This window comes from Oryx dammah, unplaced genomic scaffold, assembly GCF_014754425.2.
Source record: "Oryx dammah isolate SB20612 unplaced genomic scaffold, SCBI_Odam_1.1 HiC_scaffold_17, whole genome shotgun sequence".
NCBI classification, from domain to species: Eukaryota; Metazoa; Chordata; class Mammalia; order Artiodactyla; family Bovidae; genus Oryx; species Oryx dammah.
In genome coordinates this window covers 76,085,862-76,112,462 of record NW_024070201.1, presented here as the reverse complement: position 1 = coordinate 76,112,462, position 26,601 = coordinate 76,085,862, and the positions used below count along the sequence as shown (strand labels likewise).

The 26,601-nt window shown below is 36.1% G+C and overlaps 3 protein-coding genes across 3 annotated transcripts; 1 reads left to right on the top strand and 2 right to left on the bottom strand.

Moving 5' to 3' along the window:
* Window positions 1–1,319: 1,319 nt before the first annotated feature.
* On the top strand, window positions 1,320–2,285 carry LOC120877007 (olfactory receptor 10AG1-like). The gene has a single exon (XM_040259312.1). It carries the CDS (start codon window positions 1,320–1,322, stop codon window positions 2,283–2,285), a length of 966 nt encoding a protein of 321 aa, XP_040115246.1.
* Window positions 2,286–10,500: 8,215 nt separating this feature from the next.
* On the bottom strand, window positions 10,501–11,529 carry LOC120877006 (olfactory receptor 5T1-like). The gene has a single exon (XM_040259311.1). It carries the CDS (start codon window positions 11,473–11,475, stop codon window positions 10,501–10,503), a length of 975 nt encoding a protein of 324 aa, XP_040115245.1. The 5' UTR covers window positions 11,476–11,529.
* Window positions 11,530–19,432: 7,903 nt separating this feature from the next.
* Window positions 19,433–20,454, bottom strand: LOC120875981 (olfactory receptor 5T1-like). Its single transcript, XM_040257715.1, is given in 2 exon segments — window positions 19,433–19,558; window positions 19,561–20,454. Coding segments are annotated over 2 exon segments (1,017 nt in total). The 5' UTR covers window positions 20,452–20,454.
* Window positions 20,455–26,601: the final 6,147 nt, after the last annotated feature.

The following is a 26,601-nucleotide window of genomic DNA, read 5'->3' as shown; positions in this document are numbered from 1 at the left end:
TTACAACTAAAATAATTTGAATGAGAAAGAACCACATTTTATTCGTGAATTTCCTTCTATAGAGCTTCCTGAGTGGCACTAGTGGTAAAGAATCTGCCTGCCAGTGCAGGAGACATAAGAGACACGGGTTCGATCCCCGGGTCAGGCAGATCCTTTGGATGAGAGTATGGCAACCCATTCCAGTATTCTTGCCTGGAGAATCCCATGAACAGAGGAGCCTGGCGGGCCACAGGGTCACAAAGAGTTGGACACGACTAAACATCTGAGCACTTCTCTCTATAGGGGAATATATGAAGCATTTTTCACATCCAAATTATAATTTCCTGAAAAAGAATATTTAACTTAACTTTTTTGGTTGATTTTTATTATTGTTTATGTTACCCAATCAAATCAGACCACAAACAGGGAAGGAGTTGGACACAATATCGGACTACATTTGTGAAACTTTTATACGTATTGATCTTTCTTTTCCTTAGGAACATTTAATTTTGGTGGGAAAGTAAATGTCCAAAATTGCTGCTGCTGCTGCTGCTGCTAGTCTTGTTCGACTCTGCGACATACACGGCAGCCCACCAGGCTCCTCCGTCCCTGGGATTCTCCAGGCAAGAATACTGGAGTGGGTTGCTATTTCCTTCTCCACCAAAATTACTAGGATTAAAAATAGTTAAATGTCAAAAAGTTGTGTTTTTAAGGAATGAGATGTATTTTAATTCAGTAATTTGGAATTCTAATTGGTGGAACCTTATGATCTTGAATATAAAACCTTTGTCTCTTACATTCTTACAGTTTTAACTTTCTCACTCCTTCGAAAATCACCACTTCTAATAATAATTTCTACTTTTAAGTTAATTCAGAAGCATTTATGAAGCAGTAAATTAGGGCAGAGTTTTATGCAATATCTTTATAAAATGAGTTATTAGATATAATGTTAAGGGTAAAAAGGATATATAAATAGTCAATAGAACACTGTGTTAGATGTTTTAGACCAGATATTATATTACAGACAAGATTGATTAGGGAATAAAAATCATGGAAGTTAGACAATTAATTGATGTTTTGACTGTAAGAAGTAGTTTAGTTTATCTGCTTTCTCCATTCTCATGCCACAATTTAAATTAAAATGATGAGACATATAGATTTTATTAGAATGTAGATGTAACATTATAAATCATTTAAGATTTTTTTTTCCTGCAGATGAGTTTATAGCTCCTGATTTCAAATCAAATCTCCCCAAATCACAGAACACAAGTGTGTCAGAAAGTAACTGAGAACTTATTAAAACTAAAGCCCATGTCCTAGTCCAGTTGTACAAAAAGAAAATGCAGTCAAGAAATGTAAATTTAGAGAGAGAAGATCATTTGAAAATTACAGAAACAAATTTCACTGTCATGATGGAATTTGTCCTCTTGGGTTTCACTGATATTCCCCAATTTCAATGGTTTCTTTTTGGGATATTCTTAGTCATCTATGTGATTATCCTGTTGGGGAATGGCATCATAATTCTAATAACCAGAGTAGATGCTACTCTTCAGACACCCATGTATTTTTTCCTTGGCAATTTTTCCTTCCTAGAAATCTGTTATGTATCCATCACTCTTCCCAGGATGCTCATGGACATTTGTACCCAGAAAGGAACCATTTCTTTTTTAACTTGTGCTACACAAATGTGCTTCTTCCTTATCCTCGGAACCACTGAGTGCTTCCTCCTGGCCGTGATGGCCTATGACCGCTGTGTGGCCATCTGTGACCCTCTGCACTATTCCCTGGTCATGTGCCCCGAGGTCTGCGTCAGGCTGGTGGTTGCCTCCTGGATCGCTGGTGTTCCAGTCCAGATAGGCCAAACATGCCAGATTTTCTCTCTGCCTTTCTGTGGCTCCAACACAATCAATCATTTCTTCTGTGACATTCCACCATTATTAAAACTGGCTTGTGGAGACATCTTTGTGAATGAGATGGTGGTCTATATATTTGGTATAATGTTTGTCACTGTTCCCTTTTTGCTGATACTTGGATTCTATATCAGAATTATCTCCACCATCCTGAAGTTGTCAGCAAACACAGGACGGACCAAAGCTTTCTCCACTTGCTCTTCCCACATCACCGTTGTACTTTTATTCTATGGATCAGCCACTGTCACCTACTTGAAGCCTAAATCGAATCAGCATGAAGGTGTAGACAAACTGATATCTCTTTTCTACACCACTGTGACTCCAATGTTCAATCCTATCATATATAGTCTGCGGAACAAAGATGTTAGAAAGGCAATGAGAAAATTTCTTCCCTAATTATCAGGATTATGAGACATTTGAAATAATACAGAAATTATGCTGCATTTATGTATGTAATTTGTTCACAGACTTGATTGAAATTTACTGTTCAATATTGTCCTTAATTTTTAAATACAGCTCATGCTGTAATTTCCTTTTAGTAGAGAGTTATGTCCTCAAGTTTATGGCAATTGTGTTCATTTACTTCACAATGTTTCACTCTTAAAGATCAGTTTTCTCCTTACTATAAACTAGTAAGTAGAGATGTCTAAATAAACAAGAAGGTGTGATATTCAGGATGTGCTATAACTGAAAGTATGACATTTTCCCTTTTTTTTATGCCTTTCTATACTCCATCACTTCATGGGAAATAGATGGGGAAACAGTGGAAACAGTGTCAGACTTTATTTGGGGGGGCTCTAAAATCACTGCAGATGGTGATTGCAGCCATGAAATTAAAAGATGCCTACTCCTTGGAAGGAAAGTTATGACCAACCTAGATAGCATATTCAAAAGCAGAGACATTACTTTGCCAACAAAGTCCATCTAGTCAAGGCTATGGTTTTTCCAGTGGTCATGTATGGATGTGAGAGTTGAACTGTGAAGAAAGCTGAACACTGAAGAATTGATGCTTTTAAACTGTGGTGTTGGAGAAGACTCTTGAGAGTCCCTTGGACTCGCAAGGAGATCCAACCAGTCCATCCTAAAGGAGATCAGTCCTGAGTGTTCATTGGAAGGACTGATACTGAAGCTGAATCTCCAATACTTTGGCCACCTCATGCAAAGTTTTGACTCATGGGAAGAGACTCTGATGCTGGGAGGGATTGGGGGCAGGAGGAGAAGAGGACGACAGAGGATGAGATGGCTGGATGACATCACCGACTTGATGGACATGAAGTTGAATGAACTCCGGGAGTTTGTGATGGACAGGGAGACCTGGCGTGCTGCGATTCATGGGGTCACAAAGAGTTGGACATGACTGAGCAACTGAACTGAACTGAACTGATACTCTACTTTTATATTCTCGATTAAATAAACAAAACACCCTCAGGTGCTACAGAATCATTACTAAGTTTTCCTCATAGGGAAAAAACAAGCCTAAATATGTAAGGGTATAAGTATGAGAAGTACTTATAAAAACAATAATGTGTAGCAGCACTATTTTTCCAAGCAAAAAAAAAAAAGAAAAATGTATGTTCATATTGAGAAAGGTTTTAATAAATATTGTGCATAAATATAATAGACAAATATGGATTCATTAATAAAACACATTACATCTATATTGTAGGGGCCCCCAATAAATCACTTATTATAGTATCCATGGTTTTTTGCCATTCCTTCCTAGACTGACCCTTTGTTTAGCTATATGATTACCTTTGGCAAGGAAACTTTAGTAAATATGAATAGCACTTTGACATTAGAATTTGTCCTCTCTAACAATGGAAATCTTTTCATCGCTGTGTTAAAAATCTTAGTCTAGACTCCTGGAAAATTAAAAAGCACATAGAAAGAACCTACAGCTCATGTATAAATGATATAAAGATGAAATCAATTTCAATGGACTTGCAATCTGCTACTTTAAGGGTTTTTGAATTAATTACACAACATCTTTACATGTTCTTTAAGGGTGAAGGGTGAAGTCGCTCAGTCGTGTCCGACTCTTTGCGAACCCATGGACTGTAGCCTACCAGGCTTCTCGGTCCATGGGATTCTCCAGGCAAGAATACTGGAGTGGGTTACCATTTCCTTCTCCAGGGGATCTTCCCGACCCAGGGATCAAACCCGGGTCTCCTGCATTGGAGGCAGAAGCTTTAACCTCTGAGCCACCAGGCATATTATTCATTGATGTTAAAAATTTTTCAATCTCTTTCTATACTAAAATGTGCATTTTAATTGTTGTTTTGGAATACTTATATATGGTAAATTTTTCTAAATACTTTCATGTCTGAAAATTTACTTCACAAAGTTAATATCTTTGGCCTAAAATAAAAGTCTCTCTGCTGAGTACTGTAGATCAAAATTTGAATGACCTTCAGTTTTACTACAAAGGAATAAGGCACACACACTGTTAGATATTGGGAGTGAGGATAAAAATTTCACAACCTAATTTTTTTAAGTCTATAGTTCTCAATACAATGGTACATGCGCCTTTACTTTTTTAAGGAAAAAAATTACCAAAAAAGACCAAAAAGTGTAAAAATTAACAAACAAAACCCAAACAAACAAGTCAGATTATGTTCATATGTTCTATGGACACAGTGGAATTAAATTTAAATGATATTTTCTGAGTGGTGGGAAATGGTGAAGGGAGAGAGCATGAGAAAATTTCTGCATATGATAGACATGTTCCTTATCTTGGCTGAGATGGTGGTTTCACCGGGGTACACACATGCAATGTCTAATTATAAGTTTTCAGTGTTCACTGTTTATTACACTTCATGCACTAGGGCTTCCCAGGCAGCTCAGCTGGTAAAAATCCACCTGCAATTCAGAAGACACTGGTTCGATTTCTGGGTCGGGAAGATCCACTGGAAAACGGACAGCCTACCCACTTCAGTATTCTTGGGCTTCCCTTGTGGCTCAGCTGGTAAAGAATCCACCTGAAATCGGGAGACCTGAGTTTGATCCCTGGGTTGGGAAGATCCCCTGGAGAAGGGAACGGCTACCCACTCCATTATTCTGGCCTGGAGAATTCCATTGACTGTATGGTCCTTAGGGTTCCAAAGAGTCAGACATGACTGAGAGACTTTCACTTTCACACATTAGCAAAATGTAAAAAGAAATTTTTAAAAGATTGTAATTAAAAGTAGAAACTTTCAGTAAAAGAAAACAAAGTGGAATTGTTACTATCAGTCTTGATCTATTAACAATGTCAAACAAATATTTAGCCTGTAGTAACATGAACTGTTGGTAATTTCATATCAGAAATAAACACTGGGATGACCCAGAGGGATGGTACGGGGAGGGAGGTGGGAGGGGAGTTCAGGATGGGAAACACGTGTACACCTGTGGAGGATTCATGTTGATGTATGGCAGAACCAATACAATATTGTAAAGAAAAAAAAATAGTAAAAAAAAAATAAACTAAAAAAATATGGTAAATACAAGAATAACATCACATACGATGTTTCTATTTTATTTTCAATACATATGTGTCTTTAAAACAAGCATTTTAATATTATAATTATATAACACTAGTTCATAAAAGGTATCATAGGTCTTACAGTAATTTGGTAGGTAATGATCAAGTGTTCAGTTTCTACTAATGCCTGGTAGCAAGTCAAGAGCTCAATATTAAAAAGAAGAGTACTTTGAAGAGAATGAAAGAGTCTTACTCAAAAATCCTAAAGGCTTCAGCTATAATTCACTTTTGGGGACCTGTCAAAGGCTTCAAGCAGCATTCCTATCTGCCATGGACACTTCAAACACCATTGGATCTACTGAAACATATGAACCAAGTGATATAGAGGCTTAGATAATAACTTGGACCTATTGCAGAGCCTTCTATTGTTCCAGGCTTCATTCAAAACTAGCATCTTTTTGGGTCACTTGGGAAATGGGCCATAGGAACATACTTAAAAAGGAATATGTTGCCTCCCAAATAAAAAGGCCCAGTATATCTGATCCTTCTTTCTTTACTCTAGGAGACAACAGATACAACAATGACTATTCTTCTGCGAAGAGCCATCTCAGCATGCTCCAGTTCACTGGCCCCCTTGAAATTTCATTGAGTCAGAAGACCCTTGAAATTTAGTCATGTTTATTTCTTACCCAGTGATAGGAAAGTACTTTACCAACAAGCCAGAGCATTTGCTGCTTCTTGTCCCCTCGGTCCAGTCAGCATCATTCCATCAATGTTAGGACCAGTGTTCTGTACTTTTGAAGAGAAAGATGACGAAGAGCTCTACAAACTAAATGATGACAGAGAGATGGAGAGCTTCAGTTCAGTTCAGTCACTCAGTCATGTCTGACTCTTTGCTGCCCCATGAACTGCAGCATGCCAGGCTTCCCTGTACATCACCAATTCCCGGAATTTACTCAAACTCATTTCCATTGAGTCAGTCATGCCATCCAGCATCTCATCCTCTGTCAACCCCTTCTCCTCCCACCTTCAATCTTTCCCAGAATCAGGGTCTTTTCAAATGAGTCAGTTCTCATCAGGTGGTCAAAGTATTTGAGTTTCAGCTTCAGCATCAGTCCTTCCAATGAATATTCAGGACTGATCTCCTTTAGGATGGACTTGTTTGATCTCCTTGTAGTCCAAGGGACTCTCAAGAGTCTTCTCCAACACCACAGTTCAAAAGCATCAATTCTCTGGTGCTCAGGTTTCTCTATAGTCCAATTCTCACATCCATACAGGACTACTGAAAAAACCATAGCCTTGACTAGATGGACCTTTTTTGGCAAAGTAATGTCTTTGCTTTTTAACATGCTGTCTAGGTTTGTCATATCTGTTCTTCCAAGGAGCAAGCATCTTTTAATTTCATGGCTGCAGTCACCATCTGCAGTGATTTGGGACCCCCAAAAATAAAGTGTCTAGTAGTTACAGAAAATTATGATTATTTCCTTTTCCCCAATGCATTTACCTTGAAAAAATCTTTGAGTCCTTTGGGGAGGATCAGATAAATATTAAAAATAAAAATTCTGGCTATTGTAGCAAGTCCTTCTTTAGAGGACCCAGACTCCCTTTCATTGAATGGTTCCTGGGGCTGTAAAGTGGCTCAATTCTGGGAATTAATGAAGAGCCATGGCTATCTATTTTAATAATTCTAGTTAGATTTTGTTTCCCTTGAATTAAATCTTTTCTGCTTACAGAGATCAAGTGGAAATTTAATAAGCATCTATTTTACTTCTAGGGAAACCATGATTACCTAGCCAATGCCACAGGTCCATGTGGATCATACTATTCTGATGCTGCTGTCCGTTACAGTAACTAGGACCACTGGATCTTTGGTGATTGATTGCTGCCAGTTGGCACCTGCCACCCTGGGATCCATTAAATATCACTGCATTTTTTCAATTTAGTGGCTGTAGTTCCCTTTGTAAGATTTGGTCTTAGAGAAGACCACATATGGAGATCTTCAAGAGCTAGAGCTCCCTTCACAAATATGTTCTCATTTTGTTGGTGAAAAGGATGCCTTTTGCACAGTCCAAGTGTGAATTAATAGATCTTCAGTGACAAATCCACTTTAATTTTCCAATGCCTCCCTAAGACTGTGAGTCGCTTTCCCTACATCAAACAAAGTAGATTGTCCATTACCATATATCTCACTGTTGGCCACCTTTTTCTCCATGTTTTAGCCAACTCACCTGCTGGGAGCCAGTGTGAGGAACTCCGCCCATGGCAAAGGTCATGAGGAAGGAGGCTTGGCATTATGCAAAGGCAGGATTGAGCCTCAGGAGGCCCCCTGTTCCTGAGCATCTACCCCCAAAACCAGAGTCTGCCTACTTTACTGTTTTATGCTCTCACCTACACCTCTGACTTCATGGGGGGCTGCCCCCCACCACCTCTCTCAGAAAAGGAGTTAACTTGCAGCTCCAGTCAATAAAAATTCCTGGGCGTGACAAGAGTGTTTCAACTTACAAACTCCTCTGAAGTTTCTCTAGCCTGCCTGAGCAGGTTCGTCCAGCCACATGTGATTGTTTACAGCCTCCCAACCGTGATAGGCACGACATACTTTAAACTCTCTAAATACAGACTCTTTTGAGAAGTTAGAAAATTATTAGTATAGTATAGTGGGTTGGTTAGAAATTATACCGGTGAGGGCTTTTCATTTGTTGGGCCAATATTTGCTGCTAAGTCTCCATATTCCTTGCCCTTATACAAATATATAACTAGCATATAGGAGAAATAAGTATTAACCTTTAAGATTAATCATGTTAAACCTTAGGCAAAGTAAATTCCTTTCTTGATTATAACCCCCTGCACCCTCACCCTATAGGAAAGCAACTTTATCTGGTGCCTTCGGAGGGTAGTGCCTAGTTTAAGAAAAAATCGCCCCTGGAAAAAACAAGTTTTCTGGTTGACTGACCATTATCAGAAAGGGCCATAAAAATGTCAGCAGGCCTCATGGCCAGAAGATGATGTAAAACCCCTAAGACCTTTGTATAATTTTATATGAAGCACCTGATTTTGACAAGGGTCAGGCCTGCTGACCCTGCATGACTCTGTATTCACCCCTATGTATAACAAAAAGTATATAGGCAAACCTGAAAATAAAGAAAACGGATCAGTTTCTGGAAAGACTGATTCCCCTGTCATTCTTTCTTTCCCCTTCTGGCTGAATTCCCATCTGGAGAGTGGATGCTCACCATGTCTACTTACTTGCCCTGGCTTCTAAGACCCATGCGAGAGGGAGCCCAAGGCAGGGCACCTTCTGCTATTAAAGTGGGTGCCGGTGGCCTACGTAAATGATGCAAATTCCTTGTCTTGGAGTTTTATTGGTATTCCACGTAAACCAAGTTATTCAGCATCTTTTTCTCCACTAATTTTCCTACTACACTATTCTTTTCTAATCTCTCTTTATATTTCTAATTAAATAGCTTTTTCCTAGAACGCCAACTCCGTCTCCCCTTTGAATTACCCTGGATCCACTGGACCCTGGCACTCACCAATGAAACCTGTTACAGTCCTTTTTAACTTCTGAAACTGTGGCCTAAAATAAGAATCTCTGCTAAGTTGGTCCATATCAATGTTTGGCCTAATCTAACATTATGTTCCTTCCACCATGACTCCTCACTCTTAATAACCATACATGTTCCCCATATGACTATCTGTAAAAATCAGAGACTCAGTACTGACAGAGCATGGCATACCTGCACATGGGTCACAGTTCATGGGTCACTCCACTTGGGTCTCACCTTTCGGGGACTTCTGGGGCTCATGTATACAGGTCTAGAAGCAAAGAAAGGCAGCTGGGGGGGGGGTCCTGATGAGCATGTACAGTGAAGCAGACAATGGCAGCCTCAGAAGAGGCCGTAACCCTTCCCTCAGGCAATGCTGGGTTATCTGCATTGTCTGTATGGCCATCTCCAATGGGAAGATCGGAGCGGTAACACCACTTCTCTTGGTCATACAGATTTACTGTTTTAGTTTTTTGGTCCCCCCCCCCTTTTTTTTTTTTAAATTTCCCCCAGTCAATTCCCTCTCTTTAAACAGTAGGTACTATACAAGGCCAGCTGATATTGGTTGTGTTTTTAGCAAACGCATCTCTGTAGGTATAGGCGATAAGGGCAGACACAGAAAATTTGAAGTCTCAGTAAGTAATTAACCTCCAATTAAAAGAAATAAATTTATATTAAAAAATTAAAAAGTTTTAAAAAAAAGAAAATTTGAAGTCATGTATATAGCACTCAAGTTGGGAATTTGAATGCTTTATTAGTAGAAGGTAGGGGTGTCAAGGGAAAAGTGATCCAAAGCTGAGTCAGGACCAGGAATGGAGAGAAACCCATATAGATGTTCTGCAGCTTAGTGGGGTAAGGGAACTGTTTAGCAGGTACTTGTATGTTATTCTTGAGTTGTGCTTTTCTTTAATTCTTTAGTTCATGAACATTATTGATAAATGCTAACACCAAGACTCTGTATTTTGTGAGAAAATAGTGGTTTATACATGCTTCTATGTGTATATGTGTGGGTATAAGTAAATCCAATATTTGCCTGTTGAAGTCCTAAACACCTTACCTCAGTCTGTCACTGAATTTAGAAATAGGGTCTTTGAGGGGGCAACTATAGAGTGGGGCCTTAATTCAATATGATTGTGTATGTTGATGAGAGAGGCCTCAGAAGCAAACAACCCTGGATACACCTTGATTTCAAACACAAGGCATCCAGGACAATGAGAAAATGCATTTGTGTGGTTCAGCCACACAGAGTTATGAGGTTTGTTATGGCAGCCTTGGCAAAAGTATATCACCAGTTACGAGCGTGTATATGTATATATGTTAGTGTATATGTGTATATTGGGGTGTACATATGTTTATAAACTCATTAAGAAACCGATGGATGATCACTATCCACATCTGCAAAAACTACACAGTTGCTTGTTGACCATAATCTTTATTTACGAAATATCCAAGAAGAAATAAAAGGCATAAAATTAAAAATAAAAATCTTGTATCCTGAAGATACAAGTATCCTGAAATCTTGTATCTGGAAATGTTGTAACCTTTTTATATGGAGACAATAACATAAGTCTTAATTTCTTCAACTCAGTGTTTAGTGTGAAAATGTACTTTATGAACAAACTGATTTTTTCCCAAACACTCTTCTGATTGCCTCTTTGACATCTTTGTTCCTTAAACTGTAGATGACAGGATTTAGCATGGGAATCACAATGCTATAAAATACTGACACAATCATGTCATGGTCTAAAGCATAGCTGGAACTTGGTCTCAAGTACATGAAGAGGATGGTCCCATGGTAAATGGACACCCCAGTTAGGTGAGAGCCACATGTAGAAAATACTTTCCTTCTCCCTTCAGCGGAACACATCCTCAGAATGGCCAACAGGATGAAGCCATAGGACATCAGGACAATCAGGACAGTGAGCATCTCAATAGAGCCCACAAGGCAGAAGAACAGGAGCTGGTTCGTGTGAGTGTCAGAGCAAGAAATAGCGAGGAAGGGAGGGATGTCACAGAACACATGTCTGATTTCACTGGAGGCACAGAAGGAGAGGCTGAAAGTGGCCACCGTGTGTACAGAAGCATGCAAGACACCACCCACATAGGAAGCAATGATGAGTGGCACGTAGACTCTGGGAGCCATGCTGACTGAATACAGGAGGGGGTTGTAGATGGCCACATAGCGATCATAGGCCATTGCAGCCAGAAGAAAGCATTCTGTGGTCCCAAAAGTAACTAAAAGAAGTGTCTGTGTTACACACTCAAGATATGAAATAGTTTTATTTTCCACCAGGAAATTGACTATCATTTTTGGAGTGACAACTGAAGAACAGCAGGCATCCAAGAATGATAACACACTCAGAAAATAGTACATAGGATTGTGGAGCCTGGAATCCACAATGACCAAGAAAACCAATCCCAAATTCCCTATCAGTGTAAAAAGATAGGTTGCTAGAAATAGTAAAAATAGAACAATTTGAACGTCAAAATCATCTGTAAACCCCATCAATATAAACACGGTAATTTCAGTCACATTTTTTACCTGAATCCTGTATAAATCTAAATCTGATAGTGGCCCTGACATTTCGGTTTTTATTTTTTTGTTCTAAAGGCAGTATATAGTGAATATAGAGTCCATGCAATTATACCCTCCTATTTGTTTCTTAGAAGGGTATATTGAATCCTAAAATTATTTGCAATGAGAGAATAAGCAGGGATTAAACATTGAGTTCAAGTGGATTTATCACCCTGTAAAAATAAATAAATTAATTATTGTCGGTTAAATTTGTTCCATTAAAATTTTTGCCAATTTAGTTTATTTTCTGTTAAACTTACTGCTTACTGTTTTAACATTACATCATTTTTAAAATCACAAATGCAAATAAAGATAGGAAGTTTTAAATTAACAAATAATGGAAAGTACACATCTGAGTGCTAATCCTAGATTTTCATCAGTGATTATACCTTTCTTTAATTTTGCAACTTATTAAATGGGAGCAAACACACATCATAAGATTGTGTTGCATTTAAATGATAAAAACCAACGTGGAAATTATTAAGCTTTAAAGAATGTCCAGATGACTAAATGGGATAAGTTAGACTTACTTTACAACTAGCGCACGAGGCAGCTTTTCCAAGCCAAATCATTTTATGTCCTCTTTTCTGAGTACTTTCCCTATTTAACTAGCACTGCTGGAACAGTGGTGAACAGAATGGAATACATTATTCTGCGGGTAAACACAGTATGAACAAGAACAGCAAGTTGCTGTTGTTTTGTGGTTTTGCCTTTCAGCGTTCATTCTTTCAAAAACAACATTCAGTTTGTTCATTTTCTCCCCCACAATTTATTATAATGTTTTCTTGACTACCAACTAAAATTTCCTATACAAACATTGTATCTCGGTGAAGTCCTTGCATGTGTCCCAGACATGTTCTCAGCAAAAAGAAACTATGGGACGTTCATCCCACATATTATAGTTGCACGTGGAGTTTCTATCAATGCTGTAAACCAAACGTCACCTGACGATACCTAATAAAGTTCTTTCTATAATGCATTGCTAAAAGCATAATATCCTGATTAAAGCACAATGTAGTGTTTTATCACTGCTATATTTCCCTATGCTGGCAGTGTTGCTTATTCAAAGGAATATGAAAACAAGGAAAATGTATGATACATAATCAAAATGTTAATGAGTCACCAGTATCTGGTCCTATAGCTTCCATCTTTGAAACATAATTAAGTATTGCATCTATATTATAGGAACAAGATTTCAGCCTGTTAACTTTTGTTCTTCCTCAGCGTTCCATAAACCAGTAATTAAGGGCGTGCAAAATCTGTAATGCAGAGGACTGGGTTGAATTCAATGATTTACAAATGATTTATATTCTTAACATGAAACATTATATATATTTTTTGTTTAGACTTCCTTATATCAAGAGGAGAAGCAAACGATTGTTAGAAGAAAAAGAAAAAAAAAACACGAAAAAACAAAAGTTGTATGTCTTTGCTTTCCCAGAAACTTCCTTCTAACACACGTAACAAGTAATAATAATAATAATAGCATAATGTATGTGCTGAGTCATTTCAGTCTTCTCCAACTTTGCAACCCTATAGACCATAGTCTGCTAGGCTCCTCTGTCTGTAGATTTTCCAGGCAAAAATACTAGAGTGTGTCACCATGCCCTCCTTCAGGGACTCTTCCTGACCCAGGCTGTTCTATCCTGATCACTGCAAGAACCCACGGCTCTTATGTCTGCAGTATCGTTAGATGGGTTCTTTACCACTGGTGCCTCCTGGGAAGCCCCGACAATAGCATAATACACAAAAGTATTAGGAGAAACTAGTTTAGTTTGAAAGATACATTAATAAAATAACTTATAAAACCACAATAATAATATGAAATAATGTATAGATTATCACAAAAAATATATTTGTTTTAAAATTTTCTCATTTTCTTTCACCCTCATCTATTTCTGTCCCTCGCTCTTCTCTCTCTCTTTTCTCTCTTTCAAGAAAGGAAGTATAGTGTACAAAAGTGTTTACCACAGTGTGCCAGATACAAAAAAGGAATTAGGCAAATAAGAAAACACACAGTGTAAAGAAAAAAATTATGCAAGCAAAATTTGAAAAATGTACCAATAGTCCCTCTACCAACCCTTGAACAACATGAGTTGAACTGTGTAGATACAGTTAAACATGGGTGTTTTTCAATAAATATTTTGAAAAAAAATTTGGACATTTGCAACAATTTGAAAAAATTTATAGAACTATGTAGCCTAAAATATTTTAAAAATTAAAGATTATTTAGGTATGTCATGAATGCATAAAACATATATAGATACCAGTCTATCTTTACATTGGCATTAATATAAAATTAATAATCTGTTAGTTTTCTCACTATTTTACAATTTTACTTTCAAGAAATTACTTGACTTTACAGAATGCTTCTCTTATTTAAATGGAGAAACCTGTGTATTTGCTGATCATTATAGGTATTTTTTAATGTAACAATGTTTCCAGTAACTGTATTATGAATATGACTGTAATATCATATGCCATAAAATGTACAGATTTTATCTCCTGCATCCAAGGTGCTCCAGCACAGGCACGTCTATCAACTAATATTTAAGGAAATTAGAACTGATTATATCCAGCAAATATTACTTTAGGAGATAGAGCTTAGAAAACCAAAAATATGGATTCCAAGTTTTTAACAAAATAGCCACATTCTGGAAAACTAAAAGCAAATAAGTTCCTCAACTCTCATACAGTAAGAAAACATACAGAACTTAATATCTGTGAAAAAAAATACTACAAACACCAGTCTTGAAAAGAAGGAAAGATGTGATAGCAGTTACCATATGTTATTAAGGTGTTAGAAAATTTGTGTACTTCATCTTAAGTAATCTACATAGCAACCTGCAGTTAAATAATCCAGCATTTTATACATGAGAAACCTAAGGACTAGCTAGACACATAATTTAACCAAGTTTACATAATAAGTTACTAGCAGAGTCAGGATTCAAATTCAGGATTTTTTGTTCCTGCATGTTAAGCTATTTCCCCTTGACCATATTGCAGACTCTTTGTGATATGCCATAGTTCTGGAAATGACATACCCTAGAAATAATGTCAAATAATATCTTTATGTATTTGAATTCATTTATACAGTAGTCATGTATGGATGTGAGAGTTGGACTGTGAAGAAGGCTGAGCGCCGAAGAATTGTTGCTTTTGAACTGTGGTGTTGGAGAAGACTCTTGAGAGTCGCTTGGACTGAAAGGAGATCCAACCAGTCCATTCTGAAGGAGATCAGCCCTGGGATTTCTTTGGAAGGAATGATGCTAAAGCTGAAGCTCCAGTACTTTGGCCACCTCATGCGAAGAGTTGACTCATTGGAAAAGACTCTGATGCTAGGAGGGATTGGGGGCAAGAGAAGGGGACGACCAAGGATGAGATGGCTGGATGGCATCACAGACTCGGACATAAGTTTGAGTAAACTCCGGGAGTTGGTGATGGACAGAGAGGCCTGGCGTGCTGCAATTCATGGGGTTGCAAAGAGTCGGACACGACTGAGCGACTGAACTGAACTGAACTGACACAGCTCTTAGGTTAAGAATCAGGATATTAAAGCAAAACAAAACAAAAACTAGAAGTACATTCTAGAGCAATTAACTGACTAGTAAAATAGATTTCAAATTTATTTATATCCCTCCATGAGAAAAACATCTTAATCACCAAATGGCACTTACCCAGTTGCTGATTGATAGTTAACTATCTCTCTCTTTAATATTTTTTCTTGTTTAAATCAACCTTTTATTTATACCATCCTCTTTCCGTTATCTTCCATTGAGGAAATTAATTTTCTAACCTATAATTCTATATACCTAAGTATAGTAAGAGTGGGTTCTAGTTCTCTACCATGTTCCCTGGAGTTCTTAAAGCTTCTAAAATGCTTTATAAGTGATGAAAAACCTTTCCTCTTTCCTGTGGAAATTAATTGCTCAATTAAGGTATATACAAATATTAGGCATTAGGAGTCTTACACCAGATTGCCGAGCTCTTCTTGAAATCTACAGGGAAGCTCCAAGGAATAAACACACTAATTCTCTTCTGGGACAGAAAGTAACAACCTGATTTCATTTTCCCCCCATAGTAAATGAGTAGCTGGTTCTGGAGCAATGAACTCTTATTATAAATAAAATTGAATAAGTGCAGTAGGCTTCTAAATAAAATGATCTCTTAGTGGAAAAGGGATATTCGTAGAATTGGAAATTAAATCTGATACAGGACATAGTCCTCATTCTGACACTAAATACCTATGTACCAGGAAATATGACCTGCTATCTCTCAGAAATACATAGTGTTACTTCTCTCAAAATTCTTTATACATACACATAATGAAATTATGTGAAAGCATAAGCTATGAGATAATTCATAATCATTTAGTGATGATTATTATAGTTACTGAAAAATGCTAGATTTCTGAGTATTATGGAAGACAAATTGTTTAAATAAACAGTTTAAATATATTAAATTTTAGTGAGCAGTTTAATGAAAGAGGTATGACATAAATACATGAATAGATAGTTTGACAGGAGACATGGTACACTATACAGGTAACTTTAATATTCTATGTGGTTCAGTTCAGTTCAGTTCAGTCGCTCAGTCGTGTCTGACTCTTTGCGACCCCATGAATCACAGCACGCCAGGCCTCCCTGTCCTTTACAGCATCAGACCTTGCTTCTATCACCAGTCACATCCACAGCTGGGTATTGTTTTTGCTTTGGCTCCTCCCTTCATTCCTTCTGGAGTTATTTCTCCACTGACCTCCAGTAGCATATTGGGCACCTACTGACCTGGGGAGTACCTCTTTCAGTATCCTATCGTTTTGCCTTTTCATACTGTTCATTGGGTTCTCAAGGCAAGAATACTGAAGTGGTAGAACCTTTTAAATTAGAGATTTGGCAGATAAATTCCATGCTTTTTCAGTTGCATGGAGACTTGGATTTTGGAGTGTGCCATATACCACTCCATTAATTAGTACCTAGCAATGCATTTAAACTGTTTTCAAACAATTGTAAAATAATACATACATGCTTCCAGTCTACCTCCAGAGATTCTAAATCAGTAATTAGGAAGTGCTGGTGATAGAGTCTGAGTACTAAACCAAAGAGAGAAAAAAGAAGAGAAAAGCAAGAAAAGAATGAAAAGAAACAGGAAGAAAAAAAAAGGAGGAAAGAAAAGAGGAAAGGAAGGAAGAAAGAAGGAAGGAATTTTGTAAACAGTCCAACTGTAAACAAAGGCTCTATTAATTAAATGCAATCCCAAAAGATCTCTATATTCAGCATTTAAACAAGCATTTTTACAGAAAAGCCAAGGTAATAAAATATAATTTTTATGAAAATGTAAAGGAGCTAAGGTATTCAAAACACTTTTGAAAGTGTTGGAGGCCTCACATAATTTCAAGATTTAACACAAACCTAAAATAACCAAGATACTGTGGCACTGGTGATAGGATAGACATCTAAGTCTGCAACAAAATAGACTTTTCAGAAGTAAATTTACACAGTATAGTCAACTGATTTTTGACAAAGCCGTTAAGGAAAATACATAGAAGAAGGATAGCCCTTATTCAAAATAATGATGCTGAATATGGATAACAGCTTAAAAGAATACTAAATCTTAACAATATGAAAATGAAAGATTAGCAGTAAAACATGGACGTAAAGTGCAGATACTTTATCACAAAAGATACACAGATGGCAACTTAGCACATTAAAAAAAAAAAAATGTTCAACACCATTTGCAATTCAGTTCAGTTCAGTTCAGTTGCTCAGTCGTGTCTAACTCTTTGTGACCCCATGAATTGCAACACGCCAGGCCTCCCTGTCCATCACCAACTCCCGGAGCCTACCCAAACTCATGTCCATCGAGTCGGTGACACCATCCAACCATCTCACCCACTGTTGTCCCCTTCTCCTCCTGCCTTCAATCTTTCCCAGAATCAGGGTCTTTTCCAATGAGTCAGCGCTTTGCATCAGGTGGTCAAAGTATTGGAGTTTCAGCTTCAACATCAGTCCTTCCAATGAACACACAGGACTGGCCTCCTTTAGGATGGACTGGTTGGATCTCCTTGCAGTCCAAGGAACTCTCAAGAGTCTTCTCCAATACCACAGTTCAAAAGCATCAGTTCTTCTGCACTCAGTTTTCTTTATAGTCCAACTCTCACATCCATACATGACCACTGGAAAAACTATAGCCTTGACTAGATGGATCTTTGTTGACAAAGTAATGTTTCTGTTTTTCAATATGCTGTCTAGGTTGGTCATAACTTTCCGTCCAAGGAGTAAGCGTCTTTTAATGTCATGGCTGCAGTCACCATCCACAGTGATTTTGGAGCCCAGAAAAATAAAGTCAGCCACTCTTTCCACTGTTTCCCCATCTATTTGCCATGAAGTGATGGGACCAGACCATGATCTTCATTTTCTGAATGTTGATTAAGCCGACTTTTTCACTCTCGTCTTTCACTTTCATCAAGAGGCTCTTTAGTTCTTCTTCACTTTCTGCCATAAGGGTGGTGTCCTCTGCATATCTGAGGTTATTGATATTTCTCCCAGCAATCTTGATTCCAGATTGTGCTTCCTCCAACCCATCGTTTCTCATGATGTACTCTGCATATAATTTAAATAATCAGGTAACAATATACAGCCTTGACTTGCTCCTTTTCCTATTTGGAACCAGTCTGTTGTTCCATGTCCAGTTCTAACTGTTGCTTCCTGACCTGCATACAGGTTTCTCAAGAAGCAGGTCAAGTGGTCTGGTATTCCCATCTGTTTCAGAATTTTCCACAGTTTATTGTGATCCACACAGTCAAAGGCTTTGGCATAGTCAATAAAACAGAAATAGATGTTTTATTGTGAAAAGAAGGGAAGCAAAAAGCAAAGAAAAGGAAAGATATACCATTTGAATGCAGAGTTCCAAAGAACAGCAAGGAGAGATAAGAAAGCCTTCTTCAGCAATCAATGCAAAGAAATAGAGGAAAACAATAGAATGGGAAACACTAGAGATCTGTTCAAGAAAATTAGAGATACCAAGGGAATATTACATGCAAAGATGGGCTCAATAAAGGACAGAAATGGTATGGACCTAACAGAAGCAGAAGATATTAAGAAGAGGTGGCAAGAATACAAAGAAGAACTGTACAAAAAAGATCTTCATGACCAAGATAATCATGATGGTGTGATCACCTACCTAGAGCCAGACATCCTGGAATATGAAGTCAAGTGGGCCTTAGGAAGCATCACTAAGAACAAAGTTAGTGGATGTGATGGAATTCCAGTTGAGCTTTTTCAAATCCTGAATGATGATGCTGTGAAAGTGTAGCACTCAATATGCCAGCAAATTTGGAAAACTCAGCAGTGGCCACAGGACTGGAAAAGGTCAGTTTTCATTCCAATCCCAAAGAAAGGCAATGCCCAAGAATGCTCAAACTACCACACAATTGCACTCATGTCACATGCTAGTAAAGTAATGTTCAAAATTCTCCAAGCCAGGTTTCAGCAATACATGAACCGTGAACTTCCAGATGTTTAAGCTGGTTTTCAAAAAGGCAGAGGAACCAGAGATCAAATTGCCAACATCCACTGGATCATCAAAAAAGCAAGACAGTTCCAGAAAAACAACCAGTGTGTATATATGCATGTGTGTGTGTGTGTGTATACATGTGTATGTGTTTATCTGTAGATACATATATGTTTAGGTATATATATATATACAGTCTTCATATAAATAAGATAATAAAATACATATTACATACCCATGTTATGTGGAGAAAGATGTATATAGATGTCACAGTTTCCTGCATGTGCAAAAACTGCATATGTGGTAGGTTGACTGTAATCTTTATTTTAAACATCTAAGAATAACAGATATACCCAAATAAACTAATAGAAAATATTTTAATTGTAACTTTTCAAAAACAAACAATTGAAAACAAAAATTATTTTTTGAAAACAATAAACATCATTCTTAAATTATTTCAATTTAATGTTTGGTGTGAAAAGTATACTTTGTTGATAAACCAATTTTTCCCAAACACTTTCTTCATCGCCTCTTTGACATCTTTGTTCCTCAAACTATAGATGATGGGATTCAGCATGGGAATATTATGATGGTGTAAAATACAGACACGATCATGTCATGATCCAAGGCATAGCTGGAACTGGGTCTTACGTACATAAAGAGAACCGTACCATGAAAAATGGACACTCCAGTTAGGTGAGAGCCACATGTAGAAAAGACTTTCCTTCTCCCTTCAGCAGAACGCATCCTCAGAATGGCCAACAGGATGAAACCATAGGAGATCAGAACAATCAATATGGTGGATATCTCAATAGAGACTACAAAATAGAAAACTAGAAGCTGGTTCATGCGAGTATCAGAGCAAGAAATAGCAAGGAGGGGAGGGATGTCACAGAAGACATGTCTGATTTCATTGGAGGCACAGAAGGACAGGGTAAAAGTAGCCACTGTGTGTAAAGTAGCATGCAAGATACCAACAACATAGCAGGAAATTATAAGTGGCACATAGACTCTGGGTGACATTGTAACTAAATACAGGAGAGGATTGCAGATGGCTACATAGCGGTCATAGGCCATTGCGGCCAAGATGAAGCACTCTGTGGTCCCACAAATAAGAAAGAGAAACATCTGTGTGGCACATCAAAGAAAGGAAATGGTTTTATTCTCTGATAGGAAATTGATCAGCATTTTGGGTGTGATAACAGAAGAATAGCAAGCATCCAAGAATGATAATGCTGTCAGAAAATAGTACATGGGGTTGTGGAGCCAGGAATCCATAATGACCAAGAAAACCAACCCCAAATTTCCTATCATTGTAAAAAGATAGATTGCTAGAAATAGTAAAAAGAGAAAGATTTGCACCTCCGAATCATCTGTAAAGCCCATCAGTATAAACATGGTGAGTTCAGTCCTATTTTTTATCTGAATCCTGTATAAATCTAAACCTGATGGTAACCCTGACATCTCAGTTTTCATTTTTAAGTTCCCAAAGCAATATATGGCAAAAATAGAGTCCACCAGTTATATCCTCACGTCTGTTTCTCAGAAATACTTTTCAGTGAGGGAACAGTCCAGTGATTAAAAGTTGAGTCCAAGTGGATGCATTACTCTGTAAAAATAAATTAACTGCTGTTGATTACATTTTCATGTTAAAAATAGTGCCAGTTTACATGTTTTAACTTCCAATTTATTTTCTGTTAAATTTATGACTCCTCACTTTTATATTATGTCATCTTAAAATCCACAAATACAAATGAATATAGGAGTTTTTAATTCCAAAATTATTATAGTAGAAAATACACATCTAAGTGCTAATCCCAGATTTTCTACAGCATACATGAAGTTTACAATTTGTAAAATGTGAACAAATACATTTACATCATAAGATAGTGTTAAATTTAAATGTTAAAACCAATGTGAAAATTAGTTAACTTTATCATGTCCCCAGATTACTAGGAATAGGATTATTATTATTATTATTATTATTATTGTGATATCACTTAGTCATGTCCAACTCTTTGCAACCCCATGGACTGCAGCCCACCAGGCTCCTCTGTCTAGGCAAGAAGACTGGAGTGTGTAGTAGACATTCCCTTCAGGGAATCTTCCTGACCCAGTGGTCGAACCTGGATTTCCTGCATTGCAGGAAGATTCTTTATAATCTGAGTCACCAGGGAAGCCCAAGCAGATCCACTTGTACCGGAAGTGAGATTCAAACCCACAAGGATATAAATCCATTGGATCTTAAGCCCAGTGCCTTAACTACTTGGTCATTCTGGTACCTGAATTTTCTATAATTACTATAAGATACAGTCATCCCTAGGTGGGGGGCATGTAGTTCCAGAATTCCCCTCCCCCATACCAAAATGAAAGATGCACAAGTTCTTTATATAAAATGGGGAGATATTTACAATGTAAGCAACACACCTCTTCTCACATACTTGAACCCATCTATAGATTACTTATAACACCTAATATACTGTATTGGTTTTGCCATACATTGACATGAATCCACCGTGGGTGTACATGAGTTCCCAAACATGAACGCCCCTCCCACCTCCCACCCCATATCGTCTCTCTGGATCAACCAATACAGTATTGTAAAGTAAAATAAAGTAAAAATAAAAATTAAAAAAAAAGAAACAAGCCACACACAAAAAAAATAATAATAATAAAACCTAATATAATGTGCATGTTGTCTAAAAGGTTGTAAATACAGTTTAAATGCTTTTAAAATAGTTGTTGATGTGCTGCAAGTTGGTTTTACTTTTTGAAGTAATAACGATCTGCAAATCATTATTTTCACAATACTTTGGATCTACAGTTGATTGAATCCAGGGAAAGTAGAACCCTTGGATATAACTGGCACTAATTGTAAATATCTCCTGATGACAGATAATAACTCTTTAGAAAAGGTATTGCTAAAAGAAGTGCATGACTGTATAAACCACAATGTAGCCTGTTATTAAGGCTCATATTTCCCCATGATGTCAGACTATTGCTTATTCAGTGGAGTATGAAGAAAGCAAAGTGCATAACAAACAAGCAAAATGCTAAAAGGTCATCAGTATCTGTACCTAAAGTCTGCAGTATTGAAGCAATTAGATATTTCATTTACTGTATTTAGGACGAAGATTTCAGTATCGTGACTTTTGTTTTTCTTCAGTGTGCTATACAGATCAACATGTATTTAAAAGAATGAGAAATCTGCTGTGGGTGGGAATGAGCTGAATTCAGTGACCTACCAATAGCTTATATTACTAACATGAAATGTACTCTATCTTTGTTATAATGAGGCATGCATACATCAATTAGAGAATGAGCAAATCAGCTTAAAACCACTTTTAGAAGAAAAACAAAGTCTTGTGTCTTCATTTTTCCAGATAGTTCCACCATTCACTTGAAAATTTTTCTTAATTCATATAATAATAATTTTTCACCTACGGAGTTGTCTAATCAAAAAGGAAAATCTTACTTAATCCTTAGAGAAATATATATGGTACAAATATAATATATAATTAAATCAAATGTTTATCACTTTGTTAATTCAAAGAAATCACATATTACTCTTGAAAGCACATATATACACACAAATGTATTATAAAAATTCCAGTTTAGTTTGAATGGTTATATTAATAAAATATCTTATAAAACCATCAAGTTTATTAAATTAAAGGTATTAAGTGTACTAAATGTATTATTTGAGTACTGACAATATAGTCATTTAAAAAATTCTTTATTATCAATCTTTCTCCTTCAAGATTCCATATATTACACATAAAAATATTTATTGACAAGAATAAGTTTCAAAATAGGAATTAGATAAGAAATATAGTAAAGATAGTAAAAATATGCAGACGAATTTTGAAAAATACATCGATTGTCTAATAAAGAAATTCTTAAAATACATGTTCACTAACCTTCACAAGGGAAACTTTAGCTTTAGTTTGATTCTAATTTTTATTTAACTGATGTCTTTGAGACAGCACAATTGTGGAAGATAAAAAATATTGTGTTTAACTCTAGAACTTTAATATTAGATTTAGCACCTAATGTGATTTAGCCAAAGTAACTTGAGGCTTCAAATGAAAGAATAAAATTGATCAAAATTTTGGTGCATGTTTTGTTCGACTACATGAACATGGTATGACAACGGATTTCTTATTTATGAAATGCATTAACATGTTTTGTTAAAGTATCATTGACATGTGAAGGATGCCTACATATTAAATATGACTATAATTTGCTTCAAATTTTTCTCAACTTGATGGGGCAGTTATAAATAAATAGGGAGCTAGGAAATCAAATTTTTGTCAAAGCATTGGATAATAAATGGACTCCAAAATCGAAGTAGCTCTTCTTTTAGTTAAGCTTATTGTTACATGACACTTAATGTAAATTAAAAATATCATTCTCATGAAATTAAACTAACTGAATTCCAGTATTTAATCCTATCAGTCACCTTAAAAATTCTTTCATTGCATTCTGATGTGGGGCATATCAATAAAATAATAGTATGTTTACTTAAATATCCCGATAATTTTGTCCTTTACAACTTTCTCATAAACCTTTATATCTCTAATCTATTTTTTTTTGGACTGCATTTTTTAAATTTTATTTTAAAAATTTATTTATTCTTTAATTGAAGGATAATTGCTTTGCAAATTTTGTTGTTTTCTATCAAACTTCAACATGAATCAGCCATAGGTACAAAAGGTGGATTATGAATGAAGCCATATGTTATTCTTAATCATGCTTCATTAGAGAAGTTACCTATCCATTGTAGAGAAATTAGGAATGATAGACAAAACGTGTTTCCCAGGTGGTGCCAGTAGTAAAGACTCCATCTGCCAGTGCAGGAGATGTGGCTTTGATCCCTGGATCACGAAGATCCCCTGGAGAGGGAAATGGCAGTCTAATCCAGTACTCTTGCCTGGAAAATTTCATGGAGAGAGGAGCCTAGTGGGCCAGTCCACGGAGTGGCAAAGAGTCAGACACGACTTAGCACACAAAGACAAAAAGTAAGCGGTCATTTACTTCATCCAGGGTGCTCTTCAAACAGGCGATTCTGTCCACTAATTAAGGAAATTAGAACTAATTTTGCATCTAGCTGATTTCACTTTGAGAGAAAGAGTCTAGGAAGATGGATCCCAGATTTTTGACTAAGTATCATTCTGAAAAAATATAGCCATTTATTTATATCCTAATTCTGACTGCTGTCTTCCATCTAGGAAATTAAAACAATTTTCTAATTATAGCTACATTGGGCTAAAAATTCAGGGAGTCTTTCTTATTTCCCCTACTATGTTCTTATAAATTTCCTCACTCAATCCTTAATTCAGTTCTGAATTAACTAGAAAAAAAATTTATAAGAGTTAAATATTAAGGCATAGAATCTAATACAAGATTTAAGGTTATCACTTCTAAAATATTTTGTAGTCAATGAAAATCCTTTCATATTACCTGTGAAAATGAACTGCGTGCTCAGTTAAAAGATGCTATGAGTATTGAGCATTTGAACTCTTATACCAGGTTCTCTGGCTCTTGAAATCTTTAGGGATATCTCAGGGACAAAAAACACTAGTTCTCTTCTGGGATAGAATAGTAACAAGATTTTTTTTTTTTTTTCCTCTTCTTAGTGATGAAAAAAAAAAAAGCTTGATTCTGGAGCAATGAACAGCAAAGTTAAATGATAATGTGAATGCACTCTGGCCTCTGGTGTAAAATGATCGCTCAGTGGAAGAAGAATATGCACAGAACTGGAATGACGTCCAATGATATAGGACATGGAACAAGCTCTGATGTTTAATAGCTATGCCATTGGGTTGATGATTTAATTACTCTGAAATCCAATTTCCTCTACTTGAGAACATAACTTGCTACTACTCTCAAAATTTTGTAAATGTTTACATAATGAAATAATATGAAAATACCTATAATAGACTTCATTACCATTAAATAAAGATTATTGTAGATATTTAAATTTTAAAGTGCTACGCTATGAAGGGGTAAAGGGGAAAACACATAAAGTTCACTGGCAGTTTATAGAGGAGATATATTAATAAATGAATAAGATTATTTAAGGACGGATTATAAAGTACACAAAAACAATATTTTATGTAGAAAAATCAAGTTGAATATAATTAGGAACATTTAAACAATGAAGATGTAACTTTCATTTCTGGTTGTGACATATAGGGTCACAGCAAGACATTCTTCCAACTGAAAACACTAGACAAATTTGTATAAAAAATTACAAAACGTCTATTTTGAAGGAAACAGATAGTTATGGAAAAAAGTAAAAAGTCAATGACAAAATCAAAATGAAGGCTCATTAAGTCAAAGAGAGACAGTCCACCTGATCATTTGCAATTGAGTGAATGATCATCTTTTACAAACAATGCTGAAAAATGCAGAAGGACATAAAATCATACTTAGGCATGTTTATTGATTCAAAGAGTAATTGAAGGTGCCCAGTTCGTCTCCACAGGTTTGGGCATTGGCATTCTCATGAGTGTAAAATGTCTATTTTCCCAAGAGATTGATTGGGGAAATGTCTTAGACTGTTTTATCTACTAAATCTACACAATATACATTTTTCATTCTTTTTTCTTGAATGCAACTGAGATTTTGTCTCTATTTCTAAATGATGATTTTCCTCCCTTTTCTGTGAACTGTTACTTCAACTATTTGGTTCATTTTTCTACTTTTTTTAAATTTTGACTTCCTGATATTTAAGTGGAGGTTATTAATAAAAGCAAATAGTACTGTAGGTGAGGTATTATGTTTTGTCATCTTTATCAAAACATTTTTAATTTTACTTTTAGTGTAAGGTTGTACCAAGTAGAATTATTTATTTTTATGTAGATTTTTCGGTTTTTGTGTTCTGCATTCTAATTCTGAGTCAATTGAGAAAAACTTTCTTTGCTTTAACAGTATAGAAACATGTACTATAACTCTTTCGTTATTTCACTTTCAAAATATGTAAATGTGTAAACCCTTAGAAGATTTTCCTACTCTATTATAATGTATTAATAAAAATCCATATTTCTTTCTCAAAGTTTTCTCAGTAGTCCAATAGCAGTTTTTTTTTAATGCTCTTATTTTGCAAATTTGGTATGCTATTTTTATTATAGGATAAATTTTAATTTCTATCAGAGTTTTCCTCGATATAGTGTATTAATGTGTTTTCCCAGAAAACTACATAGAAAAATATCAGATTATTTTTAACAACTAAATCTCTGTACAGTTAAATTTTGCTTCTTGTTCATTAACAAGTTGAGTATCTTCCCATTTTTAAACAATTGTTTCCCTCAGTTTTCTGTGAAGTGTTTCTTAAACTATTAGTATCATTTTCTAATTTCATTTTAGACTTTTCCTTGATAACTAAAACATACCTTTTTGTAATGGAAATAAAAATCTGTCTGAGATATGACATATTTTTTCCAAAACTTTACCCATACTAGTTTAACTTTACTTTTGGTGCATGCTCATTTCCATCAGGTAGAATTACCTACTTTTATGTAGTTACTTTTTTTATGCTTTGTGTCCTGAATTCTAATTTGGAGCCAAAGTCAAAGTTTTCTTACTTCAAGATTATACAAATTTTAATTTAGAATGCTTTCA